We start from the raw sequence: 26,903 nt of genomic DNA on the forward strand, positions 1-26,903 counted from the left end.
AGAGTAAGTGTGTCTCTGTTCTGGCGTGTTAAGGTGAAGCGCATATGTGGGTTTGTGTACATTATATTGTGCACTCAAACAGTTGTGTTCTTCGTAGAGAGATTCAACCAGATGATAACACTATTTCATTGCTGGAGCTGCTTGAACAGCCAATAGATGTTTTTGTTATTCAGTCCTGTTGCACAAAACACCAAACAACTGAATTGTTTGTGTGACTCCTGCTGTGACTTGTGATATTATTTATACATTATACTGTCATTCAAGTGGGATCCGTCTTAGCTTGTGTGCAGCAAATCACTGACACAGTGGAAAAGGCTGGACAAATGCTTTGAAAATGTTTAACCTGCAACAACCCGAACGGCTTGCGTGCACAATTTTCATTAAAGTTGGGTTTAGGTCTTTGCAGCCTTTCTAGAGAACTCGAGAAAGAGAGAGCGCCGACTAAAGTGTGTTGCAAGAGATAAAAAGTGGCATTAAAGATACTACAGTAGCCACTCACGGGCTCGTGCATATGAAAAAAGCACAAAACATAGGAGGAAAATGACTGCAGATATCTGCAGAGCAGCAGTGGGGGGCTCTCTTTACCTTCTGAGAATCAAATGTAATCCCTCTGGAGCTGCAAAACATTATTCAAGCTTCAAAATTAGGATAAACTCACTTATAACCTTGCATGTGTAGTTTTACAATGCAATGTAAAAAAAACTAAACTGTAGTTTATGATGAAATGATAAATTAAAGAACTAAGAAAAGTGTTGCTCATGTCTTAGCACATTGAATTAACATATTTTGAATAAATCTAATCTGATTACAAGATAAGAATTTCTCTGAAAGTTTGTTTGTTATTCAACAAAATAGATAATAAAAGAAATTTAATGTAAAACAATAAAATAGAATACAATTCTGCATTCTTTAAGCCATGTGATTCAGACCCCTGGTTTGCAACAACATATGTTATTATAAAAATAGGGGTTCCTTCGACCCGTTTATTCCCATCTTGTCACCACTAACAGGATTTGGCATGCATACTTTTTCTAACCACAACTTCCAGACTGTTTATGTATAGAAAAAAAACCCAAAACAACCAGAACACAGAGAAGCAGAAATTTCTCAATACAAAAGCCACTAGAACGACATGCTAATCAATAGCGTGTCATACATCTGCAACTTGAGCTTCTGAGTCCCGTCTGTGTGTTTTATGTTGAAAAACTGCCAGAAACCGAGAGTTGAAGTTCTTTGGAAAAAAAATAGGCAGAAGCCTTTATTCAACCTAGTTAGTTGAATTTCTTCCTTGAACATGCAGACATACAGGGCGTTGCTTTTTGCAGAGAACCAGTGTCACCACTTTTCTTTGATATTTATTTAGAAGCAGTTTTTGGTGAAAAGTGGTGTTTGGTATATTTACACATAATGCATTGGATTATCAATACTGGTGAATGAATGTTGCTTCATTGTGCTTCTTAAGTGACAGAAATCTTTGTTTTCTCGCCAGGCATCATCAAGGTCGGGAGGTGGAACCCTCTACCCATCCACTTTCTGACCGATGCCCCCGAGGCGACCGTCGCCGACATGCTGATGGAGGTCTACCACATGGTCACGTTGCGTATTCAGCTACAAAGGTTAGCGGGAGGTTTCCGGGCCTAAATCTATTCCCTTTTTTCAAGCTATTGCTGTGCGAGACCATCAATCTTTACTGCTTTGGTGAGGCTTTGTGGAAACTACGTGTGTGGCAGAGCAAGTTGGTTTGGACCTTTGGGCTTCTGACGTCACTGAATTCAGGAATATATATTATCGATCAAATTTGAAAGCAGCAATTATTACAAAGGCTGAAGCTCCAGGTCAAAAAAAAACTCCCGTGGGGATTTATCTATTATCTGTCTCTGTTGGTGTGCCAGGAATTCTCCATTCTTCAGGAAAAAAGAAAAAAAAAAAGTCAAGCAGGGTCTTGATGGACAGATTAAAAAAAATCAGATACACTCCAGATGAGAGGTTGCTATCATTGTTATTGTTTTGGCGCATACCAGCCAGGTTTGTTTACGTGTTTGTACGCGTATCCATGGCACTGGCGGAGCGTTTTGGCACGTTCTGCACACGGAGCTGAAACGATTTATTTGTGGTTAAAATTGAATAAGAACAGTGAGACTGCAGGGAGATAGGGAGGGTTTGTATGATCAATCTGAAATCAGTAAATGTCAAACTAGAGGCAGCGAGCACTTAATGTTGCTTTGTATGTAATTTTCTGAACTAGAACTCAGTTTCAAAAGACAATTCAAAAGACAAAAACATTCACAACTGAACTTTTTTATTTTTTTCTTTCCCCTGCAAACTTTCACGGTCTCAATTTTCCAGTACAGCTGATTACAGCAAATGCGTCATAAATCAAGACACTTATTACAGTCAGGTGTGTTTGAACTGAGAGAAGCTGGAAACATGCAGGAATGTGGCCCTCTTTAGACCAGGATCCAACGCCCCTGCCCGACATGATTTGGAGCTAACACGGCTCACTTGACTTGAACACACTTTGTTAAATTTTGGTAAATTGTTGATCGGCATCATCAATACAAAAACCCACATGAGGTAGGTAGTGAAATAAGGGAGATTCAACCAGCAATATGTGAAGATAAGGAGGTAATAATAGGTGAACAAATAAATGAAAATTGTATAAAACGGTGAAATGTTTCCCAAACCTGATTTAGGGCTTGAAATCTCCCACCCTGTCTAGACCAGCACTCCCTGACAGATCGATTTCAATACACCCCTCAAAGAGAGACTTCACCCCTCAGCCAGAAGACATTCCCAAACGCCAACATTGTTCAATGGATTTGGTAAAACCAGAGTGCAGAAAGACACTTTTTAAAGTGTTGTGTTGTTGTTCAGGATTTATGTCTGAGTTAATTAAATGTAATGGGTGATGTCACCAATGGCTGTGCTTGTTTTGCGTGCAGCTTTTCAAAGCTGGAGGATCTGCCCTGCGAGCAGTGGAACCACGCAACCGTCAGGAATGCTCTCAAAGAGCTGCTGAAGGAAATGAACCAAAGCACTCTGGCCAAAGAGTGCCCTCTATCACAGGTGAGAACACAATCTGTTTCTGCATCGCCATGCTGTCTGTGTGTCTGAGTCGTGACTCCACAGTCGAACGCCCCCGGCCAGAAGCTGAACGCTGTTAGATCTGTTTTGGCAATTAGTTGCGACAGTTTAATCAAACTCAACCCCGTAAAGTTAAGCTCCGTCTCCCGAGGCACGTAGACTGTACAGCTGCCCTCCGTCCCCGTCTCGTAATCACTTGAGTGTGAGATGTGTTTGCGCACTGCGTTTAAATGGATCTCTGCTCGGAGGATCTCTGCTCACATCAATTGCAAGCATATGTGTGTGTGGCTGGAGATTCCCTCTGTGCTGCGCTGCACTGGCTCCAGTTTCCATGGGTGGCTTCCAGTCATGATTAATGTTTGTCTATTTCTATTGTGTGCGTGTGTGTGTGTGTGCGTGTGTGTGTGTGTGTGTGTGTGTGTGTGTGTGTGTGTGTGTGTGTGTGTGTGTGTGTGTGTGTGTGTGTGTGTGTGTGTGTGTGTGTGCGTGTGTGTGTGTGCGTGTGTGTGTGAGTGCCATGTGGTTGTTGCGTGAGTCTAAGTATTTCATATTATGTTGGTTATTAATTATCTTTCCCTCCCTCCCTCTTGCTCTTTTTCCATCAGAGTATGATTTCCTCCATAGTGAACAGTTCCTACTATGCCAATGTCTCCACTGCTAAATGTCAAGAGTTTGGTCGTTGGTACAAGAAGTACAAGAAAATCAAAGGTGAGCCCAGTAACGTTGTGTTTGAGTTCAGCTGGCTCTATAAAGTAAATATCGTAAAAAAATCTAACTTTTAAAGGACAAAATTCCATTTCCCCTGCTAACGTTTCTTTTAACGTTGATATTTCTTGCAAAAATTACAAAATGATCCAGTATGACACTGGGTAAACTGAATTACAATCTCTATAACTCACAGAGATGTTGGCATCCTTCTCCCTTTAGCAATAAAATGTATCGCAAGGTATATGCAAGACATTCTTGCATCCAGAGGGCAAACATCACATGATCCTAAAGAGACACCCACAAGTGTTTTTCGAAGCCGAAGTAGTATAACCTCAGAACAGTATTAAACACAATGTAAACACACTTTATGCACTTCTCCAAAATAGGATGATTTTTATTGGAATTAGTGGAACACTGGAATATTCCCAGCTACTTTGGACTGTCATCTAACCCATCAAGGGGGGGAATCTTGAGTCTAAGGGGATCTACACTAGTGCTTCAGTTAACGTCAAACACAAACCCAGCTGCAGACAATCAAAGAGCTTGGACAGAAACTAAATATGGCTTCTTGATTTTTGTCAGCAGTAATATCTTCTCCCTTGCTCCTAAAGCACTTCAATATAATCTTCAATGAGAAAGAATGTGACATTCATAGACATGATAATCATTGTGATAATTACCAGGATCAGCTGACTTAACACTTTTTTTGAAGTAGCAATTTTGACCAAATGGCGGAGCCCTTGGATGGGAACATTTTCAGAATGTGTTTGGCTCTTCAGCTGGAATCAAGATCTACATGATGACCACTGTGTTTTAGAGCTGAAAAGTCTGTTTTTCTAGCTGATATAACAGCTTTACTTAGATGACCTCGACTTTCTGCTTCAGTCCTGTATGATCATCATTCGCATGTGCAATGCTTTTCAATTTATCTGCACATATATTAAGATCTCATTAGGTTCAACATAATGGAGTCGAGGTGAGATTGCAGCCTTTCGTTAGAGCCTCTCTCACTGTTTCTATTCTGTTTTGTGGAGCAGTGGATTACTTGGAGAAGATGTGGTCAGGACGAGAGGCTGCTGACATCAAAAGTGAGCAACCTTTCCAAGTTATGCGACGCTGTGAATCACTTGAGGTGTTCATTTTGTCTAACCCGTCTTCTCTGCTTCTCACCAGTTGAGAGAGACAACATGGCCGACTTTTGTGTGCTGGGTCAGAGACCTCCTCCTCACCTCGCCGGCCTGGCCCAGCTCAGTCACCTGGGCGCTGGCAGTCCGCTCCGAAAGGCCGGATCTGGAGATCCACAAGCGCCCTCGCAGACGTGCCAGCAGCCCCCTCCCCCTTCCCAGCAACAGCCCTCGCCTCACGGCCCCCACCACCATAGCCCTCCCCTTCATACCGGGCAGGTGCCACCTCCTCCCCCACCACCTCCACCCGGAGCCCTGCAGCCCCTGCTGGGGCCAGGTGGACTGCTCTCCCCTCAGCAGCTCTCCCCGCAGCTGGTTCGCCAGCAGCTCGCCATGGCCCACCTCATCAACCAGCAGCTGGCTGTGAGCCGCTTGCTGGCCCACCAGCACCCGCAGGCCCTCAACCAGCAGTTCCTCAACCACCCGCCCATCCCTCGGGGCTCGTCCAAAGCCGGGGGCGACCATCCTGGGAGCAACCCCTCGGCCGCCGAGGTCTCTTCTGAGATCTACCAGCAGGTCAGAGACGAGCTGAAGAGAGCGAGTGTCTCTCAGGCCGTCTTCGCCCGTGTGGCTTTCAACCGCACACAGGTAGGCCCACGAGACAGGCAGGGGTCAAGAAAGATAGCGGACAGGAGGGAAATCAGATGGAGGGAAATGCGAGGTGACAGCACAGGGCAGTTATACTGCAACAGTACAGGAAGACAGCTACCAGAGATTAGCCACTTCTAGACTCTCAGTGGGTGAAACACAATGATCCTCCCAGTCCCTTTAGCACACCGCCAAATAAGATTTATCATGCATCAATCAGCCATAACAATATAATGTTAATGTTAATGTTTTTAATTCTTTTTACCCTGGTTGGCAAACTATTTTTCTTCACAGTGCATCTAGACCTTTTTATCAGAACCAGCGAAGACGTCAGTCGCTCGTCAGGATTAACTGTTTATTGCCAATGAATCCGTTCATTCTTACTTGGACCACTTTGATAGAGAACCACTGAGAACATCCCTCTGAGAACTCTGCCCCTTGTCAAACTCACTCACATTCTTACACCTCAATACTTATACTGCTTTGAGGACAAATTGTTTCTTAGTTATAATAAATATCTCACCTACCTGGTGCCACGAGGAATCGGTAATCTTATTAATTACACCTGTTTGGGTCATATTATTATGGCTGATTGATCTTTCAGTAAAGCAAGTGTCTAAAGCTTCACTGAGGTGACATTTGTAGGTTTCTGCCACCAATCAAGACAAAAAACACTAGACTAGTGCTTATTTATTTTCATCAGATACTCCCAGGTTGTCTCTAAGAAAAGCTTTAACCCCTTAGAAATCACTGAAACTATACAGTATAACTGAATATTGGAGGTTTTGCTCACAATTCTGAACATACAAAAGCAAGAGATTGTTTTTGTGTCTTTCTATTATGTGTCCAAATGTAAGCTGAGAAAAAGTGGACGCTCCCTGTCATCCCTGGTACCGTCCCATCCCCCTTTCGCAGGCTGTAAATCACTGTCATGAGAGGGAGCATCACATTCGATGGCGTCACCCAGGCAGAACGTGAAATGCTGCTCGCTGAGCTACGATTCCTCAGATCATAGTTCTTCAATGCACAGCAGGGGAGAAGAGATAATTGCCGTATTTGATAGAAATGAACAGTGAATCACATCACTGGTAGATGGTAATTTTTCACACCGGGCTTGGCTAATTCTGCGATCACCCACCTCGTGGTATTTTAAGGGGGATTAGCGGAAGCGTGGCAGGGTTGCTTGCTGGGTCATTGAATCATCTTGGGCGCCCTCGCAGCAGTGCAAACACCTGATGCATTCAGGCTGTGCTAAAGTGTTTACCGCACGGCCCATTAGATCAGTGTGAATGGGAGGTGGCTCTCAGACCTGCCGGCCTTCCGGCCAGGTGTGTTCCTCAGACTTCTCTATGTGTTACTGGAGAGTTGAGCACAGCCAAACAATGAGCAAATTTCTCTTCTTCGTGTTTTGTAAATGAAACCAGCACATCATTCTCCATTTTTACTTAAAATTGATACACATGTTGGACATTTCATCTCCACCTGAAAGAAAAAAATGTGCTTTAAACTAATTTTGCTTGGTATTATTTACAGGTTAAGTTAATCCTAAATGTGATTTTCTTAAAATTTCTAGTTTCTTTCAAGTTTTATGTTAATCCAACAAAGTATATGTCAATGTTTTATTCATGCTGATAATTATTACTAATATATACTGATATGATCTTGAATTAATTGTAAAATTGTTCAGTTTTACAGACACTAAATGGGACTTGTTGCGATACTGTAAAGCTGTAACATGTCCTCCCTCGTGTGTTTGTGCTGCTCAGGGTTTGCTCTCAGAGATCCTGAGGAAGGAGGAGGACCCCCGCACGGCCTCACAGTCTCTGCTGGTCAACTTGAAGGCCATGCAGAACTTCCTCAACCTGCCCGAGACCGAGCGGGACCGAATCTACCAGGAGGAGAGGGAACGCACCATGAACCCCACCGTGGGCCTCCCGGCCTCCAACTCCTCCAACGCTGGCCCTCCACGTCTCACACAGGTTAGTTTGTGTGAAACGTCCCTTAACAATCTGCATGACATGTTTCTAAATGCACCATTAATCAATCCGTCATCTTTATCTGCATTTTTCAGAATTTGGTCAAGGGCGAGCTGAAGCTTATTTTAACTAACTTCAACCATGAGGCAGAAAGTACTCATTGTACTTATAACCCACACTATCAAAACAACTTAAATAGTCTGATATTGTGGAATTATTGGGGGGTGGGTTGGGGGAAACAGCATCAAGATTCAAGCCCCTGAACCTCTGACCGCAAGCTTGCTATTCCAACCTCGAGGCTCATTTTACAATCAGCTGGCTCTTTACTGTTTTTTTTTTGAAAGACCGAGGGGGACTCGCCTGTGAAAAATGTACTGTATACATTTATATACTGTATATGCAAAGTGAAGTATGGAAATGACAAATAGCTCTTGGACTAAAAGATGTAAAGCAATGCTGTTAAAACAGAGCGTATATATATATATATATATATATATATATATATATATATATATATATATATATATATATATATATATATATATATATATATATATATATATATATATATATATATATATATATATATATATATATCTTTCTCACCACAGGCATTATTCTTTTATTTTTTTCTTGAGGACAATTTAGGGTTTAAATAACTGTCAGTCAATCATTTTACTGTATCCAGCTTTTTTAGTTTTAGAGCATCATGATTTTGCGTTGAACACAGAAAAGAAACTTTGACCGATTTAGTCTAGTATGAAGGTTAATCTCTCCATCTCATAGATCTTAACGACAGCCATTTTTATGCTTAGCGGGCGAATACTTGGCTGTGACTTTCACGTGTTGCGTGTGTCCATGTGTGTGTGCGTAGAAAGTGTGGGAGAGGAGCCTGGACGACCAGCTAACACCTGATACCTGGGCCTCCATCTGGAAGAACAAGACGAAGATCTCGAACTCTGTGAGTCATCCTTTCAAATTCAACTGCAGTGCACCGTGCGCCGTTTCCAGAAGAGTTTGTATTATCTTATGCCATTTATAATGGAGAAAAAAAAGCTTCAAAGCTATCATAAGAGCATGATGTAAACATAAAGGACATTATGCAGTATTTGGAAATGTCCTTCCATGTGCACATAACAATTCAGCCGAGTCAATGATAAGAAGCTCCTTCTGATGTCAGGGCGAATGCCCTTTCTTGGCTGAGGGTGAACTTGTGCGGCTATTCTTATTATGGCTACGTTAAAATTATCTTTGCGAGGTTTACACTGGGGGAATGTAAGCTCGCTGGTCTGTACATGTCTCATAGGCGACTTCAAACGCTGTGTACACAAGCTCCTCGAGAGCCAATACATGCTCGCTCAAACAGAAACAACAAAGAAAGACAAAAGAGGACGACTTAATGACTTTGATCTGTAAACACAATTCATGTGGAGACGTGCGCTGCAGATGTGCAGCTGATGTTCATACAAGCACCGCTGCATGTCTGCTCTCGGAGCCACTCGGCCTGATCGTCAGCTGATAACCTCCACTCACATGTAAACACCAGATCGGCTCTGGCGCATTAAACCCTCAGTAGTTTTACGAAATGAAGGATAATCCTGTAAGAACGAAGGCATGCCTTCAAAGCGTTTCGCTGATATCCCCTGCGAGCATACTTCATCATATTTCATAAGCTTCACGTGAGAAACAAGAAGTATCACGAATTACAGTAAAATATGGTCGCAATCAAGCAATGGCGCCTGATACTCGTTTTGTACATTTATGGAAACCCAAAACACAACAGGTATAAAATGACTAAATCTTGCATTAAGACAAAATGAAGCTCATGCTTCTATAAGAAATTGGAGAAAACTAATTTAAATACATGCAAGGAGAGCATGCAAAGTTCTCACAGAAAGAGCCAGCTGTGGGGAACAAGTTCAAACTAGGAACAATAACCACTAACCTCTGAACCACAATGATCCTGACATGCAGGAATATTTAAAGAAAAAAAAAACAGGATGGAAAGTAGTTATTTGACTTTATACTTAGTTTGTTTAGTTTTTTTTCTTAAATAATAATTACAAATGATTGCACTCACTGTGTGTTTCTTCTCATGTCAATCTTTTTACTCCAGCCAAAGCCGTCCGTCCCGGTGTCTGAACTCCCGCTGAAGCTGGAGTCACTGGTCAACATCACGTCAGGCATTTATGAAGAAATTCAGCAGGAGATGAAGAGAGCCAAAGTTTCCCAGGCTCTGTTCGCTAAGGTGGCCGCCAACAAGAGCCAGGTAGGAGAAACACCGAGGCCAGAAAGAGTCTTGGACTCTCTTATTTGTGAGCCAACAAAACAGCACAGTAAAGAGAAGTGGCGGGGAAAAATATACTGCAGGAATTCCGTGATGAAGAGCACTTCAAATGATTCAGCAATATGAATGTGTTTACATGTGGTTAGATATTTCTTACTTCTGTGTTTTAGGCACTTGCGATCACAAAAAGCGTGCACTTCTGTAATGGATGAACAATTCAACAAATGTAGTGACTACATATGTCTTGTAGCAGTGGTTCGGATGTTGATTGGATTTTGAACGCAGGTCTGTGATGGATTCCAAATCATTGGGTGAGGAAAATCTTTCAAAAAGCAGATTTTGGCTCCATATTGATAGGAAAAGAAAAAAAAAAAAGTCCCACTGCCTCGTACAGGAGCAGGAGCTCCACTATACTTCCTAACATATGATGTCTGTGGGACACATGAAGGCCCTTCATCTTAGGAGACACAAAGACAATCGATTTCAACACTTCTGTTCTGCCAAAATAAATGAAAAATCAAGATGTACTTGATAATTTCTATTTTGTTGTGTCACAAAGTATTAACAGAACAAAAAATTCTTGAACAAAAATGTGTAAATGTATTCGGTTATTAAGTATACAAATAAAACATTATATGGGTATATCGTGAATTATATACATGTGACACACATCTAAAGAAGTCGTGATTTTCCCCAATTGTATGCGATATCAAAGTGAAATCACAGTTGTTGTCAGAAGAATGTTGCTTTTAAGACACAACAATATGCTGACTTGCTACAGAAATGTGGTAATAAGCCGTAAAGATGTAATTTGAATCTCAGTCCCTTGTTTTGTGCGGCTGAGTCGCGGGAGAAAGGTAAAGCTGCATGCACACCGGCAGATTCCCCCGGCCGGTGGGTCTGGAGGGCGGCTGAGGGCCACGGCTCACTGCACCCATCTGCTGCAGCTGGCCACGAGGACAGAGAGCGAGAAAGAAGGAGATGATCAGGCTATTAGCGGCGCATGCCGCCCGAGGTGGCTGGTTGAACACAACAGCTGGTCTCACAAACCGAGCCAGCCTAGCAGACATAATTGAATCGGCTTCTCCTTTTCCCCTCCTTCATCGTCTTTACGTTCACACTTCCTGCTCTGGTCCAACTTTTACCAAGTTTTCATTGATAATCGGAAGACTTCTATGCCTCCCAATACCGTGTGGTTTTCCATATTTGTCCTTCTGTGCATCCGTCAGCGTGTTTCAACTATTTTGTCACGGAATTTTGTGTTTACGAGAACGCAAACGAGCGATCTGGGAAGTAATCCAGCACAAAGTTCATGATTCTACAACACGCCGGAGAGGTTGCCAGTGTTATCCCCGGCCCACAAAAAGCTTAAACCTAAACACTTGGAATCCCACTCCAGTTTTTAACCCTTACCTCCATCTCTGCTGCAGGGCTGGTTGTGTGAGCTGCTTCGGTGGAAGGAGAACCCGAGCCCGGAGAACCGCACTCTGTGGGAGAACCTGTGCACCATCCGGAGGTTCCTGACGCTGCCGCAGGCCGACCGTGACCTGGCGTACGAGGAAGAGTCCAGGCACCATCACAGCGAGAGGCTGCACACCGTCCTTCACCTGCCACAGGACACACAGGTAAGTCTTGCTGCTGCTGGTATAACGTGCAATCCCTCGACCAGATGTGTCATCCAAACCCGGAACTAGAAAACGTTCTCCAGTAAAAACACTGGAAGAGATTTATTGCTTCTAATCTCATAACATTATATCTGCTGAAAATCATATTTAGAAAATATTTTGTTATCTAGGAAAACCTGTGAAGCAATTATGTGTTGCTCAATAGCGTTTCCAAATTTGGTACCTAAAAAAAACTACCTGAGCATCATAAGGCCCCGGGGTCACATGTGGTCCTTTAGCTCTGCTTGACCGGCCCTCAGGGTGGGTCATATTATTGGGAAATCCTGAATTGAATGAAAAATTCCTATTATTCATGGCTATATCTAAAATGGTCAGATTGTTTTCCACGTTATTGGCCATTATTACGTTATTGGTTGGGTGAGCGAGCAGTTATTACCTCACAAAATGTGTGTTTAACAGTAGGGAAAACGATGGTTAATGTAAAAATGCACTTCTTATTTTCTCATTTTCAAAATTGTTGAAAATGTAATCACACAGATCATATTTTTATTCCTTACAGTCACAGCGCTTAACAAGTCTCTACTTTGGATGTTTTCATTTTTTTATTGGTGCCTTTGTAACACATTTTTTCACTTCCTGAAAATAAAAAAAGAGGTTCTAAATATGTTCAATAGCACCCCCCCCCCCCAGCCCCCCATGCCTAATTAAAACATAAAAACATACTCTTGCATGACACATTAGAAAAAAGAGATCGTGTTTTATTGTATTGAGCAAAATTTGAGGTCCTGAGTTTCTGCATAATACAGACTCATGGTAGTCTACAACCTGTGATATCTTTTTTTTTTTATAAACAATAGCATTTATTATTCAAGAGTGTTTTCAAAGCCTTTTCCCCAGCCTGCAGCCAACACGTTGTCCCTCCTCTCTCCTCCCCTCGAGATGCGGAAATCACCATTATAATATATAACGTGTTAGAAAATCACTTGACTCCTTCTGTCCACCCTCTGAGACCACCATCTGTCATCAGTGTTCCCTTATTTCCAACGCTGAGTATGTGCTTTTGATCTGTTTCTGTGTGCACATGTGTTTGTGCGTCCCTGCGTGCCCCGCTGGAATGAAGAGTAAACAGTGTTGCTGGGTGGCACTGGAGGAAATGCCCCATTAGTTTTTGAGAAGAGAGTCGGAGGCCAATGGGGAGAGAGGGGGGGGGAGGGAGAGAAAGGGGGGAGATCGATGCAAGAAACAAAGTGACATCTATTCCTCTTTTATTTGTGGAGGCCCGTCCTATCTCTGTCTCTTTGTCATTCATTTAGTTTAATATCGCAAAAGAATGGTTGACTGAGGAATCTAAATGTGTCAACGGCTTTGTCACCACCAGCTAAATATCTCATTTTCTCTGAAATTGAGTGTAAATAAAAAACATATCGCAGCAAACGCTGGTTTAATGTGCAATCATGCACAGACACAACAGCAACAAGCACAAGTATGAGCTTCAGCGGGAATGCTGCATTGGCTTTACTGATATTGTACACTTTAACACTGAATGTGCTTCACATAATCAGTCACATTCATTCATATCATATCAATCATGGTGGTGATATGCAAGGTGCTTTGCCATGATTGGAGGAAACTTTGAGTTAAGTGTATTATCAAACAGAATGTGACTCATCATTAACCTTATAAATGAAAGAAAATAATACAAACTGAGTTACTTTTGCTCATAATCAGTCGCCATATTTACCTAAATGTTGAAGAAATTCCTGACATTGAATATTGTTTGTATATCGAAGGATCCTCTGCAGAGAGTTTTCGTTGTAGACTGTTCACACACAGTATCAACTCGGTAGGTTTGGTAGGCTCAGCACAGTTTGGTCCAAAGAGTTCAAGGACAGTTCAAAGAGTCATTGATCTGCTTTCTCATTTTGTATTTACAGCTTGACTATAACATTGTCTTTTATTGATTTTGATAATTGATCATGTTCATGTAACTGCATTCAATCAGTCAGAGATCTCATTATGATGACTATGTTCTTCGAACTTAGAATAATAAATGGAGCCAGTGGGAGCTTAGAGAAGTGAGCTCATGTTTGGAGGTTCGCAGGTTTGAATCCCATTGACCACCACTTTGGGCCCCCGGGTAAGGCCTTTGACCCGAAGCCCTTTGGTGATTGAAAAACAAATATTTTTTTGTATCTCATCTTATGTCACATAGAACTTTGACTTCATAATTGATGAGAGAAGAACAACTGATAGTTTCTTCCATCTTTCTCCAGAGACTATTTATGATTCTGAGTCTGTTTCCAGCCCAATCCAAATGAGTAACTTCTTCAGCTGACTGGGAGGTGACTTCTGGTCCTTGTCCCAGTTAAACTCACCAGACGTTTGAACCATGTCAATGGGTTTCAATCACTGTTGAGAAATAACAGCTCTGATCCCTGATTGCATCCTGGACTGAACTACTAATGCTTCCTGTTGGACAGAAGTGCCCAAATCTGGCAATACAACTTTTTTTTAGGCCTGAAAGGTATTGATACAGACCCAACAGTAAATAGATTGTTGCTTCACATTCTAGGAGGTGGTTTCTTTGAGGTTCGGATAGTATGAGTAGGACTGATTGATATGGCAAAACTTTTCATGGTATTACTCTTCTATTGTTCAAACCAAACCGAAATCTGTCAGACAGTAATAGTTACTGATCTTTTTTTTCCCTTTGACCTGTGTGGCTCCATGAAGGAGAGGCAGACCCAACAACTGTGGATAATATGCAACACGTAGAGGAGACATAGTCACAACTAATTGACGCACCTGTCACGTTATATTTTTGCAGACGCCGAGCTGAATGAATCGACCGCAAGTAAACCACCGCCTTAGAATTGGTGTAACGTCATAGGTTGTTTATGCCACATTTCTTCTGCGAGCTCGTATTGCCCTCAATAATCACAAGGCTTATCATCGTAATCAACCGTAATTTTATGGCAGTCCGATATTGAGATTGCTTTATCGAGTAACCTCAGTGAGGGTGTGAGTGAAGTGTGCAGTTAGTTAGACAGGATGAGCAAATGCTCGTGCTGCAGCTGCTCCAGATGTCTGACGATGAATGCAAAGAGAAAACTGATTTAAAATCGTAGGACTTTATCTTTTGGTCTCTTTAGTGATCGAAAAAGGCCAAAATTAAAGTGGAGAACTATTGCTCTATATTAATGAGCAGAGCAACAATGACAAACACAATTGAGAAATAGTCAAATGTGAGGGTCAAATACACTAATTCAATCTTGACGGATTTACTGAAGCCATCAGCTCTCCCCCTCCGCCTCCTCAGCAAAGCCATTATATCCCACATATAGTATACACACCATATGCCATAAATCAAAACCAGGCAAACTTCCTGATCCCCGACATGAATCGTCCCCGGCGTGTTCAGCGGCTCCGCCCACCTCCACTCCACCACCGGGCCATTTTTCTTTTCCCCCCTACCATTCAGACCTCAGTATTAAAGGGCTGATGGGAAGCCTGGGAGGAAGCTGCGGTGGCACCATTAACACATTCCTCTGCTCGTCTCAGCAAAAGCCTAAAAATACAGTTTATCCTCGTAACGCCAATACTGTCACCCCTACACGTCCCCCCTGAGAGGAAGTACAGGAAGACGAGCTGTGGTGCAACGCTGGTGATTTATTAATGGGAATGAGGTGTGTGTGTGTGTGTGTGTGTGTGTGTGTGTGTGTGTGTGTGTGTGTGTGTGTGTGTGTGTGTGTGTGTGTGTGTGTGTGTGTGTGTGTGTGTGTGTGTGTGTGTGTGTGTGTGTGTGTGTGTGTGGCAGATGGGACACATGTGTGGTCTGTGGTGGCAGGCTTGCTGGAGCCTGAGGTTGGTGGTGGTGGTGATGTTGGTGGAGGGGGCCTGTGAAGCACACGCACACGCGCACACACACGCACACACACGCGCACCCACACTGATAGTTGTGAGCGCTCTTTTTGTATTTCAGACAATAAGAGGGTCTTAACAAACTGCAACAGTTGACCACAGTCAGCACTTCCCACTGAGACATAGCTAGAGAGAGAAAACACACACCAACAGTGTGTGTGTGTGTGTGTGTGTGTGTGTGTGTGTGTGTGTGTGTGTGTGTGTGTGTGTGTGTGTGTGAGTGTGTGTGTGTGTGTGTGTGTGTGTGTGTGTGTGTGTGTGGCCTTGCTCTATATCTGGGTGGGGACCTAAACTTGAATGTACACTGACCCATGACAACCTAAGTCACTGTGAGGACAGAGATTACACAGGGGTGGCCTCACGGTGAAGGAAGTAAGCTTGTGATTAGAGGTTTGAACCCCACTCTTGACAGGTTCCCGACTGAACCCTGAACCAACTGTTCAGAGCAGGTACTGCAGCGTGGCTGTCCACTGTTCTTCAGGGACTTGATGAATACAGAGAACAGATTTTGCTGTACATCTGTTGTATGTTTGGACAATGAAGTATTCTTAATCATTTCTACTAAAAAGAGGCCATTGTTAGAAGTAAGTTAAACTGTAGTTATTGCCAAGTCTTCAAGAAAGTTACGTTACGTTAGACAATGTATTGTTCAGATTGGAGCAATTGCAATAGCTCATGTCCTGGCTTAAAATCCTTTGTTGTGTGTGAGCAGTTCACGGATGGCTTTCGTCAAGATTATGAAATCCACACTGCATAGCTTATAAAACTGCTAAAAAAAAAAAAAAAAGCACAGTCTGTAGTAGCTCCAAAGTATGTAAACACACAGTGTGCATCTATTTATTACTGCTGTGGTTGGTGTAGGCAAGTAGCAGTGACGTCTCTGTTTGAAGGAAACTAATGTATGTCAATGCATTTTCCCCGTTGAAGGTATGAAAACATCTATGCATGCGTGTGCGTGTGTTTGTGTCTGACTGTACGTACAGTGGCGTGAGCCATTTTTGCATGTTTGGGGGCCTGTGGGAGATGTAGGAGTGTCGGCAGGTGCTGCATGCTTTAACCTCGGCAGCATCACTTTTATCCATGACTGACGAGGCCCCGACACTCGCAGATAAGTGCGTCCCACAGCTAATTTGGCAGAGTCTGCCCTTATGAATTATTTCTTGATTGTTTCTTGCTAAATTGATTTCCGCTGCGAGCCGAGGTGCGTTCATGTGTGCGCGGGTACGGAGGACCGCTTGCCGCAGGGGCCGAGACCCCAGGAGTGGTGGACTAGAACAAGAAGTATCCACCGCTGGGTTCTCCCTCCTCAGTCTTTGTTTCTCACTTACTTCCAAAGGAGCTTCACAGTCATATGCCTTTAATACCAAAATAACCTGAAACTACGCCATTAAAGATAGTGAAACATATACATTTCTCATTTTTTTCAAACAAATCTCTCCATTTCTACATCTCTGTATTGTGTCTAAACCTTTTCGTGTGGTAGTGGCTCGGGATGCACAGGATTGGATATGTGCCGATATGCTGATTTACTTTAAACAAATTTTGCAGATTGCTGATGCCGATACTGATATACTATATTTATGCTTTCGATGCCCTGACATAAAATCACAATTAAATAGTAATGATTCTGTCTACTGTTGTTTTGTCACAGCTCCCAGACCAAAATAAGAAAATTAATGCAACTTACATGTGAACAACAATCATTTTTGGTGACATTTTTCAAGATAAAACTAAAATCTTTCTTTAATGTTCTGGTTGTAAGACTAATCAAAGTCAGTCAGTCAGTTGGTAGAGCGGTCGTTTCCCAATCGGAAGGTTGCAGGTTCAATTCCCATCTCTACCTGTCTACATGCTAAAGTGTCATTGGGCAAGACACTGAAACCCAAACTGCCTGGGTGAATGTGGTGAGTGAGTGGTTGGTGGTGGTCAGAGGGGCTGATGGTGCAGATTGGCAGCTTCGCTTCCGTCAGTCTACCCCAGGGCAGCTGCAGCTACATACAGTAGGTAGTTTACCACCATTGACTATGGAGTGAATGAATAATGCAATGTAAAGAGCTTTGAGTGTCCAGAAAAGCGCTATATAAAACCAATGCATTATTATCTTAATTATTATTGCATTTTATCTTAAACCTATGCACTATTATAACTCCTTTGAAGTCCAATGGAAAAAAGATTACAATCGTACATCCTACAAATCCATAACACGAGGCAGATTTTCCTATATGAAAATACCCTGTACCTGAACGCTTCCTGTGCAAACATACAAATGGAAAGCTCACTGCTGCTGCTGCTGCTGCTGCTGCGCTAAACCTGCAGCCACAAAACATACAAAAGTGACATGATATTTTATGGGGCTGCAGCTTAGATTTTTATGCTGATGAAATATTTTAAAATGAATATGTGTTAATTCTTTAACTTGCATGACAAAAAAACTAACAACATAACAATTGAAATGTTAATTTTTCTCCTTATTTAATTCTAAGAATAAAACAATCATATTCCATATATGTACACAGAAAAATAAAAAAGATTTTCCCTGCCTGGGAAACACCTTCATCTTATGAAGTCCTTGATGTTAAAATGCTAAAACAAAGTGTGAAGCAGTAGCAGGGCAGCCCTGATGTAATGACTCAGCGCTGCAAACTTTTCCCACCAGAGCCATGAGGCAACCGTTTCAGCCGGCTGAGCGACGGCACCTCCCAATAACAGTAAAGTGAGTTTAAAAACTGGAGCGCTACGTCACAACTCTCCAAAACTTCAGAGAAACTATAAAAGATGGCTGCGCTCCATGGAGCTGCTTCAGGTTCAGAGAGAGGCTCATGTTACCCATGATACCCAAACCCCCGACCTGAGACTTGTGCCGTGAAAAAGGCGTGTCAGTTATAAAGGGTGGAGACTGGGCGGGTTGCCTTACTGACTATTTGGTCTGATTGTTCATGATGGTTTCAATTGGATCAAGTTGTCTGTCAGTGAATGTAGCGTGAAGCTTTTCAAATGTTCACAAGTTCTGTAAAGTTATTATCCTAAAGTGTAAAAGTCAAAACAACAAGCCCAACGGAATTATAAGGCTTTGAGCACATTTTAAATCTCTACTCCTTTTAAAGAAAAATAATTATTGTGCTGTTTGCTCAAAAAACTGATTTGTTTTTACATTTTGGGGCATGTTTTCAACGATTCTCAGTCCATTCATTCACATTAAAAGGAGCTATCTCTCTGCCTGTCTGTGTCTCTGCAGTCCTCAGTGCATCCCGGTGGCCTCCAATCTCTGCTGCAGGGTGGAGTTTGGGTTCTTTTGGCGAACCACAATTAAGTTAATTGTTTAATTGCAGATAAACTGAACGAATACCACACACAGTTCAAGTGGAAAAAAAAACAACAAAAAAAACAACCTAAAAGATGCAACAATGTGTGCATGTGCACACACACGCGACCACACGTGGCCTCAATGACATTATGTGTTTGCAGTTTTTCATCAAAGAATTATTTTTAAAAAAAAGTGCAGTGACTCATCTACTCCATTAGCCTGGATGCAGTCCTTGTGAATCGCGACCGCACACACTTATTCAGTCAGAAGAGTGAAGCAGACAGACGGACAGACACAGAGCGATGGAGGGGAAATTTAAAAAAAACAAAAAAAAAGATACAGGCTAATTAACAGGAAAAGGTGAAGTCATGCAAAAAACTAAAAGAAAAAGTGATTACATATTTATCTCTGTGTTAATGGTGTCTCTGGTGGTCTCACACACACACACACACACACACACACACACACACACACACACACACACACACACACACACACACACACACACACACACACACACACACAGAGAAACAGGGAGAGAGTCGGAGGTCCTGTCGGAGCTGAGCTCATTAAGGAGAAGATGAATATTTCATGTTGTATAATTCTTTCATAGTTCTGCGTCGTAATTTGCCTTGATTTACGTTTAAAAGAAAACTTTTTCATTTGACTGCAAGAGCACTCACAACGCTGCCGGGAGAGAGAGAGAGAGAGAGAGAGAGAGAGAGAGAGAGAGAGAGAGAGAGAGAGAGAGAGAGAGAGAGAGAGAGAGAGAGAGAGAGAGAGAGAGAGAGAGAGAGAGAGAGGAGTTTTAAATCATGCCACAAGAGGGGTCGGTCTGGCCCCCGGGGCTCCACTGCTTGTGGTTTTGGGAGAGCGGCTTTGCATTGTGCTGCTCTGAGCTGACATAAAATCTCTTCCAAAGTAGAATTGTCATTAAGTGCGAATGACTGAACCTATAAACATCACAAATTTGGAATTCAAATATGTATGTCTTACACAAGCTGAAGGTATTCATGGGTATTTAAAGACATGTCAGTCATATAAACTACCTGCCTCCAATACTATCAGCTCAAATGAGCTGCTTATATCTGCAGTTGACAGATCGCTTTTAATTATTCATTCTTTAAATCGAAAACACTCATTGAAATAAAAAAAAAAAAAAAACATCTCAGTAGGAGAGTTTTACATGTTTGGGGACTAATGAAAGGAAGTATAATGTGCGATTTGTGTAGTTGTCGTGTTTAAAATCAGATTTCTTTTGATAAGTAAAAATGAATTGCTCCGCTTTTTCTTGCTGAGAAAAAGTCTTCACGATCCCTTGACAATGTGGTTTAGGTGTGGTTGTGTGTTCAACACAAGTTCAAACGATCGTTTACCCGTTATATAAAGCCTGGTAAAGCAGGTCAATAAATACAACGTTTACTTTTATGTGGTTGGGAGGTGCTGATGAGATTAGATGGGCTGTTATGCCATCACGTGAAGCTGGTTTTCTTGATGCCGACTACATTTTTAACTACTTTTAAAAAAATTTATTGAAGGCTCAATTGAACTGAATTGAAGTCCTGACCAGTCGCCTCAGTGTTTCTACTATACCCATAGTCCAACTTGTAGATTTATCAGCTCCTACGATAGTTGAGGTCATCTGCACAACCACTGGACTGTAGTGCAGTTTGCTTTTTACGCCTGCTGAGTTTCTTCAGGCTTCAAAATCTGCATAATGATTAAAAAGACACATGAAATGCCACTTTTGCTGGGGAATCAGACAAATGCAAGCCGATCCTGACTTAAGGCCGCTACACACTGAGCGGCCATACCAGACGAAAGTTAACAATCGTGAGAGAATAGCGGCGACATCTTTGGTCTTGTCTCCAAATCGGTGGTCCTACGTCGCACTTTGAGACCAGCTCAAGGATGACCGTTGTCATGATCTTGCGACCAAAGACATGCTGCGATAAAATCCTATAAAATAGAAATGCAGCCATGAATCGATGTACTGATCAGCGCAACACCAGCGTTAAACCCAAAGAGATGCTTTGAGTCTACATCGGCAAAATGGGTGGAAAAAAGTATGTGGGAAGTAAACAAAGAAGACAGCCTAGTGGAGTTGTGCCGGCAGAAGCCTTCTTTGGGAATTTCTCTCCGAAGACGCGAGTTGGTCATTGCTTGGCAACAACCTAATCATTAATATCCTGATGTATGAGAAGTAAGCTAAAAAGAAGGACTGAAATGCATGTTTAGTTGTGGCGGAGAAGAAAACAGCACTCTGGCAGGTATGAGAGACTATCGTGGATGAAAAAGTGGTTTCTGATCACTGGAGATGAACTCAAACCAGCACTGAGGGTTTGGCTCTGCTCTCTCACATCATCATTAGCGCATGAGGGAGACCAGGCCCCTGTGTTGGCCATTGATCCGAGAGTCCCTGCTGTCAGCCCAAATAAGCATGGAAATAATATAGGCCTGTAAATGGGGATTGGCGGGGGCAGGGTGGGGGCGGCGTAGGTTTCATGATTTCCCCTCAATTTGACTATTAAGTGTCGGTAAGTTTGCAACGGGGGGGGGGGGGGGGGGGGGGGTTGTGGCTGTGTGGTCCTCAGTAGGGCAGCGACGGATATCTTTCTGTTGTTGATTTCCCTGCATTCTTACAGTCTTTTCTCACTATCTAAAATTGTCACTGCATGTGGAAGAAATAGCAGATCTGGGAAGAGAGAGAGAGAAAAATACCCCCCACCCCCCCCCACCCAAAAAAAAAGTCCTAGTGAATTCCTGTAAACTGGTCATTCCCCCCCTCCTCACCCCGTCTGAAAATAAAGCCCTTGCGAATGAAATCAGAGCAATTTCATGGTCTGGCCTGCCCTCAATATTATTTAAGTAATACCCTGTTATTATTGAAGAGAGGGAGAGAAAAGGGAATGACTATTATCTTTATGTGGGTCCTTTAATTTTAATGCGCCACAGATTTATAGCTGGGCATTCCAGTGGGGAGGCCCCTCCCTGCTCTTAAAGCAAGCGGGCGGGACACGACCGCAACGCTCTCACAACAGCCACTACCTTCTGACAAACAACCAAACTCTCCACTTTCCCTCCCGACACTTCAGCCTGTCCTCCTTGCGGCTGTCAAACAAGACCCTCGAGCCGGTTCGGACAGCTGAAGGGTCGTTCTGCATCAGTTCCACTTGTTTTTGAACAGCGAACGCTTGACTCCCGTCTTTCTTCCTCTGAGATCCGGTGGAGAGATCCAGCTAAACATTGAGCTACCCATGTCATAAACTGGATTACTGAATAATCTGAGTTGATAGAAACCCAGAAACATTCGAAGGAGCCTTTTTTCCTTCTCAGGCTGCACGTCGGTCGCTGCTTTGCTTCACCTGAAAGATCAATCCAATCGGTTAACCTTAAATACTAATCAATAACCAGCAGCCAGTCGGGACGCTTCCATAACAAAGTAATTACATTAGAAGTATATTTTACTTTGAATGTCGAATTGTACGACAGCAGATAAGACCTATTGTAGGTTTAACAGAATTGCAGAGTCAGAGGAGATGGGTTGTAGTAAAATATAAAAGTTTAAATAAAAAACAAACAAACAATAAATTTCTTTTAGACTGCAAAGAGCAGTACAATTCATAACATTGACACATAAATCCTCTTTGCATATTAATTAGTTGAAATAGAATAAATGAATACGTACGCCTGGATTATGAAGCTGAACCACAGAATGTATGTTCCTCTTATTATAAGAAAGTGTTTCAATATTTTCATGGCAATTCTTGGCCAACCGGCGATCCCCAAGGTTCTGTACTGGTGCGTTTCTGTTCAAATAAATATGTCGATGTTACTATGATTTTCAAGATTGCAAGTCTGTTGTTGTATTACATTGATAAAAACAGATTAATTTATTCAGAATTTTCCTTCCATTACTATGTTGTTGTTGTTTGCCTTATTGAAATGCCTTATCTTATGATTTTATTATTTTAAAAGACCCAGATTTGAACAAACTGGTCTCCAGTGAGAGCATTAAAAAAGGCATCATCTTACACCATGTTTTTTGTTTTTTTTTGGAATAGACTGGTTAAATAGTGATTTGCCTGTTCCAAGTTTGTGAGTAAGAGCCTTCCAGGTGGTTGGCGTTTCACTAATCTCACACACATTAGGTCAAAGGTAAACTGGAGGCAGAGCCATTTGAGTGCCAGTGAGGGAGAAGTTTAATGGACCGTGATGCTGTGTTCTCACCCTCTGTTCACCCTGCAGCCACTGGCTACTGTGCCCTGGATCGAGAGGCTGTCTGATAAAATGTGCTGGATGACACGATGTTACTGTCAACTGGACGCTAGCCTTTTTGTTGTAATGGTGTGCCATGTCTTATTTTTTCGATTTTATGAGGTAAAAATGGGAGAAGTTGCCGAAAAACATTCCCAATGAAACAGAAAAACGTCAATCAAAGGTTCCTTTGGTCTCACAATTGTGTTCCGATATATTTGATAGTTTTGGTAACTTGTGGTTAAGTTTTCTTAAGTCTGGAAAACGTTTTCTAAGTCGATGGTCTCTAAATGCGTCCTGAAATGTGAAACCAATTTTGTCAATTGACATTCAGAACTGCTTTTCTGGCTGCAGGGGTCACTGTGCCCCATTAATCGAATAGGTGTTCTGTTATTCTCGACAGGCACTTCACCGACCGCCGCCAGCCCCGATGAAGGAGCACCACCTGTCTCCAATGCGCGAAGAGCCCTTATGTGTCCCTGTGAATGAGGAGAGGACACAAAATGTGGGTCCAGGAGCTGCAGGCGGCGGTCCGGCCGGCTCCGTCAGCAGTGGTGGAAGCAACAAGAAACCCCGATCACGTACTAAGGTGCAGCTTACTGTTGTATCTTAAATGTTTCTTCTTAACACAGTCCCAGATCATAAAGGGGAAAGATACAGCTGACATTATCTAAATGACATTGAAAGTCTTTTTTTTTTTTTAAATCAAGAAATTCAAAAGGCCTTTACTGACATCAGAAGCACAATTGGTTTTTTTAGAAGACACCATTTCTTCAACATGTCCAGCATGGCAGTGTGGCAGTCCATCCCAGAGAAAATATTTGGACCTATAGTCACTATTTCATTATCAATTTGTCAAGGACGTCTTTGGATTGTGAGAGCCACTCAGGGGCCTCGAGAAGAACTTGAACAGCCGCAGGGAGGACACGCAAACTCCACTCGAAGGAGATATGCTTTGGATTCAGATCTTAATCTTCTTAGTGTAGAATGACTTGCCTTGACCTACTGAACCACCCAATAATCCTTCATCTCTTCTTTTTGAGCTGTTCTACACCCATTTTATTTGTGGTCTTGTTAAAATGAGGCCTTCAGATCCTCTTCAACTTTTACAGAGATAAAAATGCAACAATCATACTTGAGCTTCACTCACATAATTTCTGTTATGAATAATGTTAAATGTTTGGGATTTTTTTTGCTTTAAGCCAAAGACAACTTTTTCTATATTTGGTATATTTGATATCTATCATTTTTCTTATTTCTTGAATCCTGTTTGTATGTTTTCCAGATTTCCTTGGAGGCCTTGGGTATCCTGCAAAGTTTCATCCAGGACGTGGGCTTGTACCCAGACCAGGAGGCCATTCATACCTTGTCCGCACAGCTTGACCTCCCAAAACACACCATCATCAAATTCTTTCAAAATCAGCGCTATCACGTGAAGCACCACGGCCGCCTCAAAGAGCTGGGCGAGGGAGCTGCTGCCAGCGGAGGCGTCGACGTCAGCGAGTACAGAGAAGAAGAGCTGCTTTCAGGCTCTGAGGACCCAGAGTCCAGTGAGGACGGGGCTGAGGAGATCTACCAGACCACGGAGGGAAGTGGTGGGAGCACGGCAGGGCTGAACCAACCTCCCATTTCCTCCAACTCCAACTTGTTAGGGACTGGTGCAGCTCTGGAGGAGGGCAAGGACAAGGGGCACAACCGGGTTGGTGGCCCTGCGGCCCCTGGCAGCTCCTCGTCCAGTCCAAGAGAACAGGTCGACTACCATAGGTAGAGACCGACGAACATATAGGAGAGGAAAGAGGTCAAGGAAGTGGAAGGGGATAAAAAAACCCAATGGTCTTTGATAGTGAAATGAGGAATCTAACCAAGGACGGATGTTTATGCAGGCACATTCACCACGAAACCATTCAGCTGTAATACTGAAGACCACACAGAGAGTTTATAATGACAATCCTGGAGCTGTGGAGTGAATTTACCTCAGTTCAAGTCGTCCGGTGTTTCAGTGTGCTGCGACGTACAACTGTGAAATAATGTCTCCCAAGAAATATTAGAACGACAGATTGCTGCAGGAATTATTCACTTTGGTAGAGGTTAGTATCACCTTGGTTTCCCTCAACTGACAAACACCAGTGGGATTTTGGATTTGAGGGCTAAATAAGTAAATTTATAGAGAAATGTAACAGGTTTTTGCTTTTCCTAGGCTCTTTGGTATTGGTGGTAAAATCTCATTTGACCATGAATTTAACAGCAACACTGAACTACAAGAATTGTTTCATAAATGAGAAATCATCTAAATCAGACTCTATTAAGTAGCTGTGTGAACTGCTTAAAAGCAGAAATCCACTTCCCAAGTTAAAAGTCCTCATTTCAACTGTAAATGAAGACGGTCCGAACTCTGCTTTGGTCACAAAAGTCTCGAGGCACTTTACTGCACTTGTCATTATTTCGAATTTTCAGGATGCATGACATGGTATTTCTCAATGAGAACCTGGTCTGCAGACTGTGAAAGGACAATGCTGGCTATGCAGTAGTTGGATCTAAAACCTTTAAAGTGTGGCGGTAGTGACAAAGCACAACATGAGCCGTGGCCCACGACTTTGCTATTACAGCATCATTTAGAGTCAACATATTTCAGTTCTTTAAAAAAGAAAAAAGAAAAAAAGATAAGATTGATGACTCAAGACATCTGAATGAATTGTCAAATTCTCTGACCAAAATATAGATTTGATTAAAAAAGAAAAATCAATACCAGGATGAAGGAATCAGGTGAGCAAAAACGCCAACTTAATCTTGAACGCATTCCTGCAGCTCTCTGTTCACACATTTTCAACATTGATCGTTGCTGCTCAACACCAAAACAATCACATAATGAACCAATCAGAACAAGACACTCCGAGGAGGCAGGACGTTTCGGCACCTCGTCTCGGCGGTCTGAGCACGGTCACACAGGACCCGAGTCTCCCTACACATGTCAGGTTGGATTTGTCCTGAACAGTGACTGAACCCTGAGGCCTTCAGAGACCTCCACGACTGAAGAAATCCTCAGGACACAAACGCACCGCAAACTCAAGCTTTATGTCCTCTACCCCTTTTTTACTTTAGCACTTATGTTTTCCAGTGACATTGACATTTTGCGGAGGCGCCTCCCTCCGTTTCTCCCACCGGCTGCTCCTCTTGAGGAGAAGTCGCGGACAATCTGGCAAAATCGGACGAAGAGGAAGTGGCATGGTGGAACCTTCTCGCCCTGGCACCGCATATTTGTGGCAAGAGAAAAAATAAATAAATCAACAAAATATATTAAGAAGAAAACACAGAGCAGAGATTCAGCAAGCAAACAATCAGTCACTTTATGTGCGGTAGTCCACCTCTTCCACCCTCTCCAGCTCACTGCCTGCCCTCTCTTTCCTTCTGGCTCTAATTGGTGCCCACAGTCCTGTTGTTCACCACACCTCCCCGCACTTAAACTTCACCAGCCCTATTTATTGCTATCTTTATCCATGATTATTATTATCATTATTATTATTATTGTTGTTATTATGGTTAGAATTGCTGTCATCGTGTGCTATTTTAGTTTGTTTTGGTGTTTTTTTTTTTTTTTTTTATTTCCATGTTTTTAGAGAACTGGGCGGTTGTTTGGATAAAACAAGAGACACTGAAAGTGCTTTGCCCTTAAAAAGAAGAAGAAGAAGAAGAAGAAGAAGAAGAAGAAGAAGAAGAAGAAGAAGAAAAGTGCCAGAGTAAAAGGAAAAAAAGAAGCAGTTACTGAGTGTTATTGAAATGAAAAAGTCCCCTCTATGTTGTACAATGCCATTTTTTTTTTTTTATTGTTCTGCTTCCCAAAAAATTGTTGTAAAGAGAAAAATAAAAAAGCAAATGTGCTTTTTGGTTGCTGCAGTTGATGACAATCTACTTTTTTTTTTGAGCCATGAAAGAAATTGTGGCACGTTTGACTCAGTTTAATATCTGTAAATA

General features: G+C 42.4%; 1 protein-coding gene across 2 annotated transcripts in view; it reads left to right on the forward strand.

Moving 5' to 3' along the window:
• Window positions 1-26,596, forward strand: part of satb2 (SATB homeobox 2) — a 57,579-nt gene extending 30,983 nt beyond the window's left edge. Inside the window, exons 5-15 of one of the 2 annotated variants that reach the window (XM_080478348.1) lie at window positions 1,490-1,616; window positions 2,943-3,066; window positions 3,690-3,792; window positions 4,830-4,880; window positions 4,966-5,564; window positions 7,331-7,543; window positions 8,415-8,501; window positions 9,657-9,809; window positions 11,258-11,452; window positions 23,317-23,523; window positions 24,220-26,596. In XM_080478348.1, coding sequence (XP_080334474.1) covers window positions 1,490-1,616; window positions 2,943-3,066; window positions 3,690-3,792; window positions 4,830-4,880; window positions 4,966-5,564; window positions 7,331-7,543; window positions 8,415-8,501; window positions 9,657-9,809; window positions 11,258-11,452; window positions 23,317-23,523; window positions 24,220-24,702 — 2,342 coding nt within the window. In that variant the 3' untranslated portion in view covers window positions 24,703-26,596. The remainder of the gene's footprint in view (window positions 1-1,489; window positions 1,617-2,942; window positions 3,067-3,689; window positions 3,793-4,829; window positions 4,881-4,965; window positions 5,565-7,330; window positions 7,544-8,414; window positions 8,502-9,656; window positions 9,810-11,257; window positions 11,453-23,316; window positions 23,524-24,219) is intronic. The other variant, XM_080478347.1, reaches the window with a different exon arrangement.
• The last annotated feature ends 307 nt before the right edge of the window (window positions 26,597-26,903 follow it).

The sequence above is a fragment of the Lipophrys pholis genome (assembly GCF_963383615.2).
Source record: "Lipophrys pholis genome assembly, chromosome: 13".
Classification (NCBI taxonomy): Eukaryota; Metazoa; Chordata; class Actinopteri; order Blenniiformes; family Blenniidae; genus Lipophrys; species Lipophrys pholis.